This window comes from Garra rufa, chromosome 2 (genome assembly GCF_049309525.1).
Source record: "Garra rufa chromosome 2, GarRuf1.0, whole genome shotgun sequence".
NCBI classification, from domain to species: Eukaryota; Metazoa; Chordata; class Actinopteri; order Cypriniformes; family Cyprinidae; genus Garra; species Garra rufa.
In genome coordinates this window covers 57,038,948-57,057,790 of record NC_133362.1, presented here as the reverse complement: position 1 = coordinate 57,057,790, position 18,843 = coordinate 57,038,948, and the positions used below count along the sequence as shown (strand labels likewise).

The 18,843-nt window shown below is 35.9% G+C and overlaps 1 protein-coding gene across 1 annotated transcript in view; it reads left to right on the top strand.

The window, feature by feature from the left end:
- The window catches only part of LOC141325997 (uncharacterized), an 85,411-nt gene extending 78,615 nt beyond the window's left edge, over positions 1 to 6,796 (top strand). Inside the window, exon 2 of the mRNA XM_073834712.1 lies at positions 6,338 to 6,796. Coding sequence (XP_073690813.1) covers positions 6,338 to 6,796 — 459 coding nt within the window. The remainder of the gene's footprint in view (positions 1 to 6,337) is intronic.
- The last annotated feature ends 12,047 nt before the right edge of the window (positions 6,797 to 18,843 follow it).

The following is an 18,843-nucleotide window of genomic DNA, read 5'->3' as shown; positions in this document are numbered from 1 at the left end:
GACAGTTGATGAATGCATTCGGTCAGCTTCATCACACAACTGAAAATTTACAAAAAGATAAAGTTAATCATTTAAATTAACTAAAAATACTTCAAAACAATCAAATCAGACATTTTAATATTCTTTCATTGCCATTTCCCTTTAGTAATACAAATATTTCTAAGATTGAATTCACAAATATTTGTTTACCTGAAGATTTAGAAAATTACATTTCTACAAAAATTTTATAACTGTAAATTATCATTATAGCATACTGTTTATTTATATTGACATTCAACATTAATTTTAAACTGATAACTGAGGATGTTCATCTGTCTTATCTTCCCTGGCTCAAATTTGTAATTTTGTTAATATTTTAATCAATTTAAATATTTATTAACATAATGATAAAAGCCAAAATATTAAATGTAATAAATGTATATTGACTGAGTAAAATCTACTGACTTTAGCAATCTACTACTATTACATTGCTATCGGTGAAAATGGGAGAATCCCTTGTTTTTGCCTGAAGTTTGCAAGCTGGTAACAGAAAAATAATTAAAGATACCTTAAAAGTCTTTCAAATTTTCTTTTTTATAGCATTAATTCAGCCCAAAATTTTTGTTTGGTCATTAATTATTAATCTTCATGTCATTCCAAACCAGTAAGACTTCATCTTCGGAACACAATTTAAAATAATTTTGATGAAACTAACTCTAACTCTTCCGACTTTCCTTGTGTGTGCTGACTGGCCACCCTGCTTTTAAAAATATTGGCATCAGGCATTAAAAAAAATCAATACGGTTAACCACTAAACATAGGACAAATATAATACACAGAACTCAGTGTTATACTTACATTTCTGTAGTTGAAGTTTGTTGATAGGCTTCTGCTGGCACTGGTACTAGTGTTACTGTTACCACCTCCATCTTGTGTACAAATTTGTTAAATCCACCTTATTTTCTAAAAGGAAAAAAATGCATAGTCTGTGTGAGCTTGAGGTTTTAACAGCAACAATAAAATCTCTGTTTCAATGGACATTCATCATTATAAAAACATTGCTTTAATTTAGAAAAATACACAATAACTTTGTACTTATACACTTCCAGAAAAAGGTACAATACTGTCACTGGAACAGTACCCGAAAGTACAAAAGCTAAAAGGTACCAATATGTACACTTAACAAACTAACAGAGAACTATACTTTTTTTAAACTGAGAGTGTATGATTAAAAGCCAAATTATTTAAATTTGCAGCTCACAGACTAGAAACATATTTCACAAGTTGTGATAAATAATGGTAACTTAAACCAGTTTTACTTGCTGTCCTTGGAAGGGCTCGATACGACAAATGATTAGGACTCTCCTGGACTTACGTTTATAACGTTAGTTAAATATGTAACGTTACCAAACAAAACTGATATAAATCAACACGGATAATATTCGTAATGTATATAATTCCAGAAAGACTAGGAGAGGTGTTAAAATAAAAAAAAGGCGTTCGCTCACATCCGGAGTGAATACGGGTAAATTAACGTTAACGTAACGTTAACATTAGAGTAGTAAGAACATTTTGGTAAACTGAATTTATAAATCTATGGTATAAGCAAGCACAAAACACGATATTCCTAAGCTTTTTCTATGGCCGTTTCACCGCTGTTTTGTCAGCGTCTCGTGCCATCTCTCAGTGGAGTATGAGTTAAACGAAAAATTATATCTTAATTTCCGGGAAAATGATAAAAAAAAAACAATTGTAATAATAACAATAAGCTTAAAATGTAATGGCAATGCGTTGGTTTTGCCAGGTCAGTTTTTGAAGAAAGGTTTCCCTCAGGCGTCAGGTAACGTTTGGCCTGGCTGCAGACGCAATGTGAAAGGTCCCATATTGTCAAAATCTAAATTTCCTGGCTTTTTTCATGATAACTGAGGTCTAGGGGCTATGTAACTACCATATGCGTTTCAAAACAGTCAATCCACTGCAAACTGCACACAGCCTGCTTAAAGCAGCTGATCATTTTCATGAGCCGCTGTGACTTCCGTAACGATGTGACGTCCGATCTACTTAAGTCACCGCCTTGAGCGCCAACCACCGTCCCACCCTCCTTTTGTCAAACCCAGACAACGCATCCATTCCATTGTTGAGCAACAACACGAAAACAAGTCGAGAAAAACCTGTTCAGACGATAGATGTCGAAACTACATCATTGCACAGGCTTCAGAACAACGTGAATATAAGAAACCAGTGGCACGTCAACTTCAGCCTCTTTCACACAGCCATTCCGGTAAATACACGGATAATGTGTCCCATGATTTGTTCCGGAGTTGTTTAATTTGGTTCGTTCACAGTTGTTTTCCGGAATCTGTGCGTGCTTTTCACACAACCCATAAAGACATGTGACATCTGGATGTGAGATGTAATGCGATGCGTACGTTTCACTAAACTGAAACTAACCTGAACAAACTGTGCTTCAGCGCTGATAGTGAGGAGCTGGCTCTGCCTGATCGCCACTTCATTCCACTTTGCACGTATTTTTTTGTATTGAAGAGTCGCATGATAACGTCATCATCACTACAACACTGCCTTTATGGTTCTGGCTTTTGTTCACACAGCGCTCGTTCCCGTAATTTTCCAGAATCAGCGTGCATTGTGAAAAGGGCTTTACTGAAGCAACAGTTATGTAGCTTACTGCATTCGGTGTTTGAAAAAGAAAAAAACATTAATGATCATTCTGAAATATCCTGTTGAGTATCAGCAGGCTAAGCTCTCTCTATGGCTCTGGGCTCGGCTAAAGCACACATGACCGTAGTTACCTGTGATTGGCCTGGCTTTGCGTCACTCAGAAAACAACAGGCTAATCAGAAGAGAGGCTCATGAATATTAATTAGATGGGCTAAAATCGACCTGTTTTTGACAGAGCTCCTAAAAAGGAGCTGTAAAAATATATTGAGATGGATTTTGGCACTTATACCGCAAATATATATTCTTAAGGACATCAACAACTAAAATAAACCTCCAGAAATGTGTACAATATGGGACCTTTAAGTTAACATAAATCGAAAGGGAACCAACAGATTTTCACAGTACTTAAAATTAAACTTACCTCTAAATTTCTGTGCTTTGCCTTCAGTGACATGTATTCCAGGCAGCTTCTTTCCGTTTTTTGAAGAAGATCCTCCGTGCCTCCGTCCACAGCGTCAGAAATGAATTGAATGATGTATTTGAACTGAGGCAAAGTAGTACACCATATAATGTTTAATAAACGTTAAATAGTTTTGTCTACTACATTGTGCTTTTGTTATGTAATATTAATACGTGTATTTGTTTAACTCTACATTAAAAACAAAACTTAAAACAGCTCTTATATCAGTTTAAAATTACAATTAAAAATGCAGACCTACTTTAATACATATGCTTTACATTTAAAAGTTATTATCTTGATGTCTGCATAATCACTAAAATGTAATTTACGTGTGTACTGTTCAGAACTGTTCAGAAAGATGCAGGCTCTTGAGCATATTTGGTTATTTTGTGCATCTCTTCCAAAATAACCAACAACTCTGTTTAATTTTGGGTCACTATTTCATAGACATCTGGCTTACTCCTTTGGTCACACAAGTGATTGTACCTTTCTTTGGGGATTAAATGGTACAAACATGGACCCTCTGGCAGTTGGAAACATATCTGTATCTTTTTTACCCCTAAATGGTACATATGAGTACTCTAAGGTGCAACTATGACCCATTGAGGGTACAACTTCACCATTCGTACCCTAAGTGTTCACAAATGGACCCCAACCGTACCCTTTTTTTCTGACAGTGTGGAGATATCTCTAACTATCGTCTATGTCTACAAACCCTAACTTGGTGGTTCTTCAAGATCTTGACTGTAGCCTATTTCTACCGTTTTTTTTTTTTTTTCAATATAGTTAGTTTCATTTCTACAAATGGTGCAAACTCTGCTAGATTATAGGTAAAAGATTCCCATTCCCTTGCCATTCTGTGATCGGCGATCGGTAGATCATGATCGGTGATCGACCCAAAAAAATACTGATCGGAGCATCTCTAGTCTTATCATCAGGGTCTAGCAAAACGATCGGTTATTTTCTATGAAAAAAGTACAATTTATATACTTTTTAACCTCAAATGCTCATCTTGTTTAGCTCTGTGTGTACTCTGTGTGTAAAGATTATAAAGAATATGAATATTTAGAAAAAACATTTATTTTTAGAAAATAAACGATCGTTTTTCTAGACCCTTCTTTCTTCAAAGCCCTTTAAAGCTGCATTTTGGAAGTTCAAACTCAGGGGCACCACAGAAGTCCACTATATGGAGAGAAATCCTGAAATGTTTTCCTCAAAAAAACATAATTTCTTTACGACTGAAGAAAGAAAGACATGAACATCTTAAATGAAAAGGGGGCGAGTACATTATCTGTAAATTTTTGTTCTGAAAGTGAACTACTCCTTTAAGTACCATGCTCGTTCACGTTCATGGTCATTTACACTCATGTATTTAACATGAGTTCACACTTCATCATAATTGAAGAAACTGTGAGCATGTAACATTGTAGTTCTGTCAACAGTTAGGTTATAAAAGTACCAAAATCCAATTAAACTGCAAAACTGTGCATGTATGTACAGTCAAACCAAAAATTAATCAGACACCTGATATCACTTTTGATGTTTCTTTCCTAGTGGGTGCAGGACACAATGTGTGCGTGAGAATGGCAAAATAATTATACCCAAAACTACTTCATACGGTGGACTACCAGAAAAAAAAAAATAAAATATGGGACCAAAAGTTATTCAGAGACTTTGGCCTGCCTATGTTTTGCTTTAGTGCTTATTGTTTAATCGCTAATGCAATCCGTGATGGACAGATCAACAACGGCTGGTCTGTGTGGTAAAACAGTACATTGGGCAGGACATCCTAATGCTCACCTATCATTCATTGACCTCAAATACGGCTTATCGCCTAAAATATTTAAGTAGTAGCAAGTTGACATGGCAGTTCAATCTAATGTTAACATAGAAAAATGCGTGCAATTGAAGTGCGAAGTGTGGAAGCTGAATAATAGCCCATTTACTGCATGATAGATGGGGCTTGCCCTTAAAATACTCCTTCATTTTTGGTCTTACAGATAAAAGTAATACATCTTTCAAGTCTTTAAAGACTCTGTTTTTATTTGTGTGCACTTACAATAACAACGAAACGTAGCGCTTTTGTAATGTATTTAAAATAAACTGTGCTTCCTGCCGTCTCGATCTGTGAACTTGAGCGCAAAACTGTATACTTCAGGGGTGTCAAACTCAGAGAAGGGGCAAAAATTTAAAACACAGTGCAAGTCACGGGCCAAACAGATTAACATTTTATTGAACAGACTAAAATCACTTTTTGTTTAATCAGAAATCTGAATTTGAACCACCAGAATACTGTAAATATTCTCAATAACACGAATTAAATAATAAAATAATACATTTTATAAAAATAAATTAAATTAAAAAAAATATATTTTGTTCAAATTAATTTTCAAAAAGAGCACATTTCAGATATAAACAAGCTTGTGAAAATGGTGCAAATCTTGCAGATAAAACTGTATGTTGATTTCAGGAAAAGGTGCAAAAAAATAAAATAAATAAATAACAAAAATATTTTTCTTTTCTTTTTTATGTCATTTTGTCCTTTTGGGTTGTTTGGCATCTTTTCTTGGCTACAAGTTCATTAATGTTTGGGGTTAGGTTCTGAGCTGTGGAAACTCTTAGAGTGGAGTGGAGGTGTTCATCAGTGAGACGGCTTCTGTGTGCGTTTTTGTTCATCTTCATCAAAGAAAAAAGTTGCTAACACAAATACGTACTACCAAACATGCAGAGCATTTTATCGTGGGCCGGATGTGGCCCACAGGCCTTGAGTTTGACATGTCTGGTATACTTGCTTTACAGACATGAAAAATATGTATATAGAGAATGAAATGGCTACTCAAATTTAACCAATTCAAATAGAAAACAAGTAATATCTAGCAAACATGTTGGTCAATGTTTTGATATCTGTTTCTTTTTGCTAACTTTCATTTGCCTTTTTTCACCGTAGACCTCATGCCGCTGAAAGAGGAGAGCATAATACCGAATGAAACTGAAGATAAAGAACAATATGAGACTCATCATGATTCTATAACTGGAGAAGAGTCTTTCAGTTACACAGTTCACATTGGAGAGAAGCCTTTCACCTGCCAACAGTGTGGAGACGTTTTCAATAGAAAAGGAGAACTTAATGAACACATGAAAGTTCATACTGGGGAGAGACCTTTCACCTGCCAACAGTGTGGAAAGTGTTTTACTCAAAAAGTAGGCCTTAAAAGGCACATTATAATTCACACTGGGGAGAGCCCTTTTACCTGCCAGCAGTGTGGAAAAAGTTTCAATAGAAAAGGAGCCCTTAAAGCGCACATGAGAGTTCACACTGGAGACAAGCCTTACACCTGCAAACAGTGTGGAGTCAGTTTCACTCACGAAGGAAACCTTTACAGGCACATGAGAGCTCACACCGGAGGGAACATTTTCACTTGCCAACAGTGTGGGAAAATATTCAAAGCAAAAGTCAACCTTAATAACCACATGAGAGTTCACACTGGAGAGAGCCCTTTCGCCTGCCAACTGTGTGGAAAGAGTTTTAATCAAAAGTTAAACCTTAAGAGGCACATGAGAATTCACACCGGAGAGAAGCCTTACACGTGCCAACAGTGTGGATTCGGTTTTACTCAAAAAGGAAACCTTTACAGGCACATGAAAAAATTACACTGCATATTTCAACCACAACCTTGAAGAGCACATGAGGATTCATTTGAGAGAACTGTTTTATGTCAGCAGTGTGAAAGGAGTTTCGCAGACAGAAGTGAGTACCAGGAGAATCTGGTGTATATTCAACAGGATTCTATATTGACCGTTAGAGGTGGGGTACTCGATCTTGGATTTGGACTCAAGGGTCATTCCGTGTCAACTCAACCAGAGGTCCCCAGCTCAAATTTTAGATTTTGCTAATATTTATTCTGAAGAAAGATAGACGCATACAGTGATGAAAACCAAAATATTAAATGTCATGGATGAATAATTACTGAGTAATCATCTATTTGTAGAGCGAGCAATTTAAAATGGCAATTTTCCTCTTAGATTCAATAATTTTGTGATATCTTCTTGAGTTATAGGCATAAATAATATTTATGGCACTCAGACTTGTATGCAGTTTCTTTTGACAGAATGAAACAAGATACATATCTAGTTTTAGCATTATTTGTTTTTCAGACATTCCTTTTTAAAACAAAATAAGTATATTTTTTCAAACTGACCAACATTTGGTTTTTGACCACTGGAAATTTACCACTGGAAATTTACTCCTGGAGCCATATTGAAATTCCAATTTTATTAAAGGAACACTCCACTTTTTTTGGAAATGGGCTCATTCTCCAAGTCCCCCCGAGTTAATATGTTGAGTTTTACTGTTTTGAAATCCATTCAGCCGTTCTCCTGTTCTGGCGGTATCACTTTTAGCATAGCTTAGCAAAGGTCATTAAATCCTATGTGTAACATCTAAGGGATAGTTGACCCAAAAAATATTTGATTATTGTTTAATTACCATTAAGTACTGTATAAGAAAAATGACTTGTAGCTGACTTATGAGCTGCATGGATCCAATATACTGTTATACATGTATTTGCATTCTCAACTGTTTGTTAATTTGAGACACGAATAATCACCAAATGCCTTTTTTTTTTTTTTTTTTAGGACAGTTCTGGAAAGGTGGGGCTGCTGTGAAACTTAAAAATGAGGTGAATGAAGTTCTCCTGTATATTTACTTTAGTAATTTAAGTTAATTATTTAAGCAAAGTTATTTCTGTGCACTTTGCAAGTTGAAACTTGTAAATAAAAGACAAGTGGAATTTCTGGAAATTGTTTTTTTTTTCTGTAATTTTACTCAAGATTTTCTTTATTTTCTGGAGCTTTTAATTTTCAGTAAGGAAGTTTACTTAAATATTGTGGAAAGTTATGTAAAACCAATGAAATTATAAATTTTGAACACTGCTTTAATTCGAAAATAATTCAAATAACCAGCCGTAAAAGTGTTAATTGTAGATCATTCATTCAGATATCTGCAAGAATATATCAGTATAGGTTGTTTCGGAACTGCAATTTACTCTTCTATTTACTATTCTTTGTCCAATACTACAAAGACATATCAGCATAAAGATTATAGCACAACTACAATATAGCAAGTTTGTTCATAACTGTAGTATAACAATAAACCTTTGATCACAACTGTAACAGTACTTCAATAATTTGGTTATAACTGCAATAGTATAAAAATATTTTTTAAATGATCATAACGCAACAATATTCAAATATAAAAATTTGTCCAAAAGGTAAAATTAGGTCACAACTGCAACAACATAACAATTCATGACTGAAACAGTATAAAATTATAAAAAATATATATAATAAACTTAACAATACACAATAAAAGGATTTGTTCAAAACTGTAACAGTATAGCTGTTTGGTAAACAAATAACAATAATTAAATTGTCCTTAAAACTGAGCTACCTGTGAACAGATTAATTCATTTTGACAAAAGTCGAGGCATGAGAAAAACCAAATAATTTAACCATGAAAGCAAATTATCACCAACTATTTTAAGTCACTGACACTGCCAAGAATTTCTGCTAGGCAGTGAAGGAAGATCTGACACTCAAAGTTTTTACTCCAAGTTAATCAGAAAGAACCTTTGGACTGACTGCCATAGGTCCCATATTGTCAAAACCGAAATTACCTGGCTTTTTTAATGGTAACTAAGATTTAGGGGCTAGGTAACTACCATATAAGTTTCAAAACAGTCAATCCACAGTTAAATGCACACAGCCTGCATAAAGTAGCTGTTCATTTTCACGAGCCGCTGTGACTTCCGTAAAAATGTGACTTCCGATCTACTCAGTCACCGCCTTCAGTCACCACCCAGAGCACCAATCACCGTCCCACCCTCCTTTTGTCAAACTCTGACAACATCGCGTTTATTCCATTGCTGAGCAACAACAATAAGAAAACAAGTTGAGAAAACGTTGTTCAGTCGATGGATGTCAAGAAAACTACATCACTGCACAGGCTTCCATTAACAATATAGAAGACCAGTGGCACGTCAACTTCAGCCTCTTTCACACAGCGATTCTGGAAAATACACAGATAATGTGTCCCATGATTTATTCTGGAATTGTTTGATTTGTTTCAATCACACAGTGATTTTCCGAAATCTATGCGTGCTTTACCCACAACAATCCAGTAAAGACATGTGACGTGTAATGCGACGTGTACCTTGCACTAAACTGAAACTGCTGCGGATAGTGAGGAACTCCCTAATCACTGCTTAATCCAGTTTGCACACATTTTTTCGTCGTGAAGAGTTGCACGATATAATGTGCATCATCACTACAACACTGCCTTTGTGGCATTGGTTCTGGCTTTTGTTCACACAGCGTTGGTACTTGTTGTGCCGGGACTGATCCCAGCAATGTTACTAGGTTTCCAAACCTGGGATCGTTCCCGGAATCAATCCCGGGACATGTTTGCGTTCACATAGAAGGCACTCTGGCAACTTTCCAGCAATTTTCCGGAATCAACGCACAGTGTGAAAGGGGCTTTACTAAAGCAATAGTTACGTAGCTTACTGCAATCAGTGTATGAAAAAAAACAAACACATTAATTACTATTATGATGGTGCGTTCACACCAGACGCGACTTGCGCGAATAAATCGCGCTATTCACACGTAGTTGGACGCTTGAACATTTAAGTTTACTCGCTTCATTCGCGCGTGACATTTACTTCACAACAGACGCGAATTCGCGTCATGGGAGGGGAAGTAGTTGTAAAATAGGTGAATGAGCTCAATTTGCCAGCTTTAGCTTGCTTGTAGTTTCAATATGTATGTAGGTCAGATTGAGTAAAGAGTGTTTTTTTAAAACTTACCAGATTGTCCGACCTCTTCACTCACTTTCTTCCAAGCAAGATCCTTTTTATTCCTGATGTATCGTACAGCACCGAGTAACCACAGACAGCAACGGTGATTTTGTCCACCATTGTTGTTTCGGATTTCTGCCTCCGTCACTACTAGATCAAGCTCCTGATTGGTTAACGGGAAGCGAATTTTCGGCAAAGTTCAGATTTTTGAACTCGCGGCAAACGCTTGAAACGCTCAATTCGCGTCGATTCATTCGCGCCGCAGGATGGCTATTTGCATCTTTGCATTGACTTAATATGTAAATCACTCGCGCTTGCCGCTTTATTCGCGTCCGGTGTGAACGCACCATGAAACATCCCGTTGAGTATCACCATGCACCAAGCCACAGCAGGCTACAGTAGTTACCTGTGGTTAGCCTAGCCGTGTGTCACTAAGAAAACAACAGGCCAATCAGAAGAGAGGCTCATGAATATTAATTAGACAGGCCAAAATCGACCTGTTCTTGACAGAGCTCCTAAGAGAGGAGTTGTAAAAATATATAGAGATGTTTTTTGGCACTTATACCGCATATATATTTTCTTAAGGACTCCAAAAATGTGTTTTTTAGATAAAACTTTAAATGGCTGTTAACTATGGTCAACAGAAAACAAAGTTCTCTGCCGTCAAAGGGGATCTTCTTGTTGTTATGTATAAGAAAATGAAGGGATCAGTAACACTGACAAACTTAAATTCCTGCAAAAATAAAATTTTACAATTTTCAAACATACTAGACACAGTAACGCAGGGCATACTTGGTAGAATATGATCGCAAGTCCAATCCTTGAAACCATCAAGATTTTCATTAGAACTGTATCTGGACACTCGTCAACGACCAAGGCAATGCAAGTATCGTACATTTAACTAAATGAAACAGAGGTTTAGTTTAAGCTGTAGACCCCGTTGTAAAATGGTGGTGGTTTCACTCAGGTGGTTAACTGACTATTTTCCATAGCTGCATTTTCTTGTCTCTCTAATGGCTTCTCACTTACCCTTCCCCCATGTATTGAGTGGTTGTATGCTTTTTTGTTTACAAAAGTTATGTTAGTTCTTCGTTAATAAAACTCTTGTGCACAAATTACATGAGTTTGTGATTCTGTCACTGCTTGTGGATATTGTCCCTTTTTCGATTCCTGATCTAAGCTTCATTCTCTAATGCAATAGTACTTTAAGAAAGTTATTTTCTATGGCCAAGAAAATATAATTTCTTAGGGTTGACCAAAATTTTGGCTGCGGTGCACATTTAATTCTGCATTGAGTTTTTTGTGTGCTGTGGTTTATAAAGCTATGGTTTTATGTTTTTTGGATACAATCCGGGTCAGCACCCGGACATCCCTTTCAGACATTTTCCTCTTACGTCGACAGTTACTCCTGTTGGATGTGGTTCATCTTTTATAATGGTATGCTGACATTTCCGTGGAAAGTCCTGATTGTAGATGCACCAAAAATTGCTCCTCTTTTGAACTGTGATATGTCTATATATTTAATGTACAATTGTGCTATTGCTCTGCTAATTCAACTTTACACTCTGGTCTTACTGTTAGAATGTAAAGTCAGTGAAAATTGGCTACCAACGCTAAATTGCTTCCAAGTCAAGTTTGGCGGCCACTTCCAAATCAAGCCCACCAGAAACTGCTTCAGATAAAAGTCCTCTTACTATTTAAAGAACCCTTCAATGGCCTCTGTTTTGGCACCATAGACTCTGGTTCTGTCCAGGGAATCTGCCATCCTTCATAATATTAGGAACTACACTCCCATTCCGGCGTAATAGTCAAGGAAGTTTGCTGCCGTAATATGGCCGAAGCAGGCGGAGTATTATCAGAAATGAGTTCCCAGCTAGTTTAGCATTTGCACATGTGCTGCGTGGTATTACTGCTCCTGCTTCAGCCTTATTACGGCAGCAAACTTCCTTGACTATTACGCCGGAATGGAAGAGTAGTTCCTAATCTTATCAGCCTAGAAAATTGAAGCTTTGCATTTCCACCGGTCTTAGTACACGATATAACTACAGAAGAGTCAAGTTTTAAATAGGACAAATATGGAAACTCGTTGGTAATTTTTGAACGCGATGCTACTGGTCTAATAGGATTTAATGATCTATGCTAAGCTATGCTAAAAGTGATATCGCCAGAACAGGAGAACGGCTGAATGGATTTCAAAACGGTAAAACTCAACTTATTAACTCGGGGGGAGTTGGAGAATGAGCCTATTTCCAAAAAAAGTGGAGTGTTCCTTTAATCTTCATTCATCTTTAATGACTGTTTGTGGTACATTATTTCAAGGTTTTAATAATACTGACATTTCAATCTGCTTTGATGTAGTGAATTGTAATAGAAACAATCTTTAAAGCTGATCAGTCTGTTGAAAGTATAGATGGGGCAGCAAAACCACTTCCAGATCTAGTAAGAAACATTTAAATTCTGCACAGAATTCTTGGTAACACTTTCTATGAAGCCCCTATTTATAATACATTATAATGGTATTTCTAAGGCATTGTAATGAATTAATTATATATATGTACATGTAACATGTTGTATCATCTTATAAATAATTATAACAATTACAATATACTATAGTACTTGAGTATTTGAGGTTCTAACGTTAAAGATTATGATTATATATAAGGCATAATGGACGGCATATTAAATCTACGCAATTTATAATGGATTATGTCATATTACATTTATTTTTACATTATATTACTTTTTATTTTGATGGTCCCCCTGGTCAATTGACTAGAAGCAACTTTGCAACTACATGTCAACTCACACTTTTTAGATTATTAGTAGACTTAGGTTAAGGTTAGGCTAGGTAGAAGGTTAACATACTTGCAAAGTTACAAATCAGTTTGTCATTTGGGGGACCATCAAAATACGGTGTTTGAATATATGTATGTACTAATCATAATTACTGCTAGTTGACATGCAGTTGAAGAGTTAGTTCTACAGGGTACCATCAAACTGATAATACAAATGTGTCATGTTACACATTCATCTGATACATGAACTTATGGTTTTTTGAGAAATATTATTAGTATTACTTATAAGTGCTCTTTGTGTGCTTTCAGTAAAGTGACAAGTGTAACACGGTAAGATATGAGACTTGAAATGTGTTAAAACTATGAGGAGGTAATAATACTCTTAAAAGCTATAACCACAAATAAAGAGAAATTATAATGTATCAAAACTGTTCTTATGAATACTAATGATATAATACAACATACAAAAAGTTTTTTGCATAATGCATTATGCATTTATTATAGTATTTTATAATGTATTGTAAATACGGGTTTCAAACAAACTGTTACTGAACTCTTTTATGAACAGATCAAACAAGGCTGATGCAGAAACAGTAGTGTTAACTATAGTCATGTCCAATGCTATTACATTATTAGTTTGAGTTTGTATTTTGGGAGAGAAATTCAAAAACTTTTTAACGACTTTTAAGTATTCCATACAATACCACTATAACCAGTAGATGGCAGGAGAGGCACACTTATTGACTCATTAGTCATTAGTTTCTTATATTTTTAAATGATAAAATAACTATTTTAAAACATCAAATCATCAAGCAACTTTTTTGTGTATATAGTTAGATACAAACTTTTTTTAACTTTGCTGAATCGCACATGAATTATAATCTCTTAAATGGTTTGTCAATTAATAATTGTAATAGTGACCTGCAAAGTGAGCCCGACTGTACTTTAGTAGTGTCTCTGAAATACTGCTGAATCTCTCTCTCTGCCTTTTTTTTTTTTTTTTTTTTTGCTGTCTCTGTGTTAGTGGCAGCAGTCTGATCTTCTTCATTCATATTTAAGCGTGAATGAAAACCGTTTCGCGGGGGGTGCAAAGTTGTATGAAAAAAATAGAATATTTGAATCTCAAAAATTTAAAATCGAAAGCCAACCAACCGAACGAATATTCGAATATTCTGGTCCAGCCCTACTTTATAGTAGAGATGTTCCGATACCCTTTTTTCCTTCCCGATACCGATTCCGATACCTGGGCTCGGGGTATCGGCCGATACCGAGTACTAATCCGATACCTGGGTGTGTAATTGTATATACAGCTGTAGATAATACTAATAAATTATTTTATTGTGTGCTTCAGACTTATTCCTTAATAAAACAAATATACAGTGATATATACAGTGAACTAGAGTATTTTTATTATATGACAGTAATATTTTTTCATATAGTTAGTATTACTAATCTGGTTTTCTGACGTACATCAGCCCTGTTTATAACAGAGAATTTTGGCCAGAATTTGAAAGATTCTCACTAGATCTCGCAGCAACCTTATTCATTGTGCGGCATTTTCAAATGCTCCTCACTGGATCTCGCAGCAGTAACAGTGTTGCAAAATCAACGTTGGCTCCCGAATAAAGCTGTTTGGGGTTGGTGCAAGTTTGTTTGCGTTGCAGTCCAAGCTGATAAACGGTCAGCGCTGAGCAGCTCAAACGTGTCGTGTTAGTTTCACTTTCGTTTCGCGTGCCATTTTATGTTTCTCATCTGAGACAGAAATGGCAGAGCTTATGAGTTGAACAACGCGGTGGTCGCGCCAGTGTGACCGCTCACGAAAATTAGTAACACTGGCAGAAAAATTGGTCACAGTCTGGAGCCCTTTAATATTACCGCAAGTGTCCCGCGCGCTTCAGTACAGGAGTAAACAAACCACGCGCCTGTACAATTCATTAACACAGAGCCACGCATTAATTCATATTTAAACAGTCGGTTTTTGGCTTAATATTAGTCCATATCACGATTTGATTTAAGTGTAATGAACTACCTTTGATTAATGCATCAAACTTTGACAAATTCTGTGACGTTCCGCGATTCCGTCCGTGTTTTCCGCATCGCAGAAATCATAAAGCCCTACATATGAGACATGCCACCGTTTTAGCGGACAAACTGCTAGCACATTTGTATTTCTTCTTCGCAGCTCTAAACAGTGGTTGCTTGTGGCAACACTGTTTGCATTCTGAGCCGCGAAGAAGAACTGGCTTCTGATTTGCTAGCGGGAATAACTTATATCTTAAGAAAATGGTATCGGATCGGTACGTGGGTTCAAGTACTCGCCGATTCCGATGCTAGATTTTTTTGTGGTATCGGCGGCATTTCCGATATTAGTATCGGAATCGGAACAACCCTACTTTATAGCCTAACCCTTTGTGTACATCTGCCATTGAGAGCAGCTGCGTCTCTACAACATGGCGCTGCAACACTACTACTTATTCTTATGGGATGTGTTAAGCTAATCTACTCACACCGTGACCTGGACAAGTGAGGGGGTGTTTGAACGAGCCTTTTTAGGGAGTTGTGGCTGAGTCTTGACTTTCATAATCAATATCTCTTTGGTTTTGAGACTTTAAGCTTTGCAGCTTCACAAATCTTATCTAGGCACAAACAGCTTTTAACACTCCAAAGGAAACCGCATCATATGCCCCTTTAAATTATGTTTATTATTGATATCCCACACACCAGCTCTTCCAAATCTGCTTCTGGCGCCACCATCTTCACCATCACTGCTCTCAAATGTTAGTTTGTTCATGTTTCTCAGCTTATAACAAGTTACTGAAAATGAATCATTTTTATTTTCTATTTCAGAGTTGATTCAAGAAAAAGAGGAGAATGAAGAATCAAGTCAAGTTGAGAAGAAACATCATTTCAAAACTGGAGAAAAACCTTTGAGTTGCTCTCAAGCCAAACAGAAAGATGTAAAAAAAAAAAAGCAGAAAAATGTTGCACCTGCACTCAGTGTGGAAAGAGTTTCACTAGAAAAACTGGTCTTGAGCATCACATGAGAATTCATACTGGAGAGAAACCATTTACTTGTGATCAATGTGGGAAGAGTTTTTCACGCTCATCAAGCTTTAAGGAGCACATGAACATCCACACTAGAGAGAAGCACACATGCGATCAATGTGGTAAAGTGTATTTAGCAGCTTCAGGTCTGAGTAAACACTTGAAAGTTCATACAAAGGTGAAGCCACATTCATGCCATTTGTGTGGTAAGAGTGTTTGGCATTTACAAAGGTTGCAAGTATATGAGAATATAAATACTGGTGTCAGAGAATGCATGTGTTCTAAGTGTGAAAAGATTTCTACTTCAGAAACTTATTTAAAACTGCATAAGAGGATTCACACTGGAGAGAAATCTTATGATTGTTCACAGTGTAACAAGAGATTTAGTCAGTCAGTGCATTTAAAAATACATGAGATGATCCACACTGGATAGACACTTTATAAAGGTTCACACTGCAACAAGAGATTTCGTCAGTCATCAGATCTGAAAATACATGAGAGGATCCACACTGAAAAAAACAGTATCATTGCACTGGATGTGGGAAGCATTTTAGTCGATCATCTGCTATACACAGTCATGCAAAAACAATCAGTTTTTTTTTTTTTTGTGTATATCTCTGGCAGATTTACACATACTGGTCTGGCATGTACTGTACCATAAAAGGTCTGTGTACGCGCTAGAGCCAGAGAAGTCACACGGCAAACCACGGAGTCTCAGTCAACTAAGGAGGAAGTACTGTGATGAGTATCTTGCTCTTGGATTCAAGGATTCAAGTGTATGTAAACTTTTGACCACAATTGTATGTTCACCTTTTTTATATTCTGCTGTATATATTTCACACTCTTTTTCTGTAAGATGAGAGTACATACCCAATCAGTAGTCAAACCACCTCCAGCAGGTGTTGAGCAAGCAGAAAGAGCACAACAGTGGCTCTTTCTGAAAACTAAAAATGTTCAGATATGTTAAAAAAGTAAAAAATGGTCACAGAAAACATAAAGTTATGACATGATGTCATTTAGTTCACCACCTGAGGAGGTTACAATTTCCTCTGCCATCTCCTTTCTGATTTGCTCCATATGTATCAGAGAAGGTGGGATGTTGAGTGGTTTAGGTATTTGTGGGAAATTTAAATTTTGAACAACCACTTTTGCCATCTAAAAATATTTATATAAAAGAATATATAATATATAAAAGTTTTCCATACATTTTCCACCATTTCAGGAATTAACTATGCAAAGAAATATTTTCTTGTTTACAAAATTGAAACTAAATACCTGCATGACAAAAACCCCACAGCTGAAAGAATCTTGCTGTGTGGTGTGTTTTATTAACCCTCCTTTCCACTTCACATCCGCCCAGTCCTTTTTGCTTTTAAAAGCGAGCCTCATCTTAAAGTACTGCCTTTATGATAAATATAACACATAGGTAATATGCTTTTGTTAATCTTTTTTAATTTGTTGCCATTAGTGCTTGCTTTGTAACTAAGTAGAAGAATAATTTCACCTAAATCTGGCTGCAGCATAATTACTGTCATCCTGCTCATGTTTTCCTGCTGGGTCCATTATAAATATTTGGCTAGAGGGGGGCATGCAGATACAGTTTTGAAGACATACACACCAATAAAATTAAAGTTAATTTAATTATCAAGTAAGAAAAGTGGTCATCATCTTTTTTAGTTAAAAAAAATCACCACAAAGTTCCAGTGGTTTCCATTCACATTGAGGAAACGTATAAAGGCCTTGTAGTTTCCAAAGTCAACCTTTCATAAAAGACAAATAAATACATACATACATAGTTATTTGTCTGTTATATTATAAATTGATGTGTGAGGTCTTAGGGCCTGTCCACACGGAGACGCGTTTCGTGACATACTTAAATCATAATTACGAGATAAAAAATATTTGACTAACGAAATTTGACGAAATTATGACTTAAGTCGTGATTATGACTTACTATGTCGAAATTATGACTTAAAAAGACCTTATTACTAAAACCTTATTACTTACCCACACCTTATTACTAAAATTGGGGGTGGCTTAATGGAAAAAAAGAGTGAAATGAATGAAAATGAAAAAGGTCAAAATCTTATATACAGTTGATATAGATCTCTCTCTCTCTCTCTCTCTCTCTCTCTATATATATATATATATACACACACACACACACACATCCTGCGAGGCCGCTATACATCCCGATCGAAATCAAATTCACGATACGCTCATAATTGAAGTCCCATTCTTAATTAAATGATTCGAGAATCCAATTGGAGCGCTTTAAAACAGAGGTTACTGAAAGCTCCGTTACAACTTTGCTCAATTTCTCTATATATTGTATTCGTTGTTCGACATAAAATCATTACAATTATTATGCCTAACCTACAGTATATTTTATATTTATATAGTTAATATTATATTAATTCAGCGCGTTGCGTTCATATTCCGGGTTCACCCGCTTGCCTGTACACTGTACACAGTATTCAGATTATATAATATAAACTATGTGTGTGTTTTTTTTTTCACTCTCCTTTCCACTAAGACACGTTAAACGTTTTACCACATATTTCTTCTGAATTTGTTAATTAAAGAGATTTGCTCTAATTAATTATTGACAGTTTCTGCTGATTACATTTTTATGCCAGTAGGTGGTGACAAATGAATGTCTTTTATGTTTTTGAGTGAGTTATTGAATCACTGGGCCTTCAATTGGAGACAGACACGACAGATTTAAACTAGCTTAATTTGCTCATATTTTTAATAATTAATTAGAATTTAAATATTTTCATTCAACACATTTTCAACACAGCATCTTAGACATTTTTTATTTTCATAATTTATTTTCCACAAACCATCATCTTTTAGCTGTCACTGTCCTGCTAGGGGGACACCTTCACTATATTACATTTAAATCTAATCATGACAAACTATATATAGTTGGAAAGGTGTTTTTGTTACAAATTATGTAGGAACAGTAAAACATTAATTTACGTCAAGAGTTCACCTGTAAAAATCTACATCATAACAGGGGGCTTTA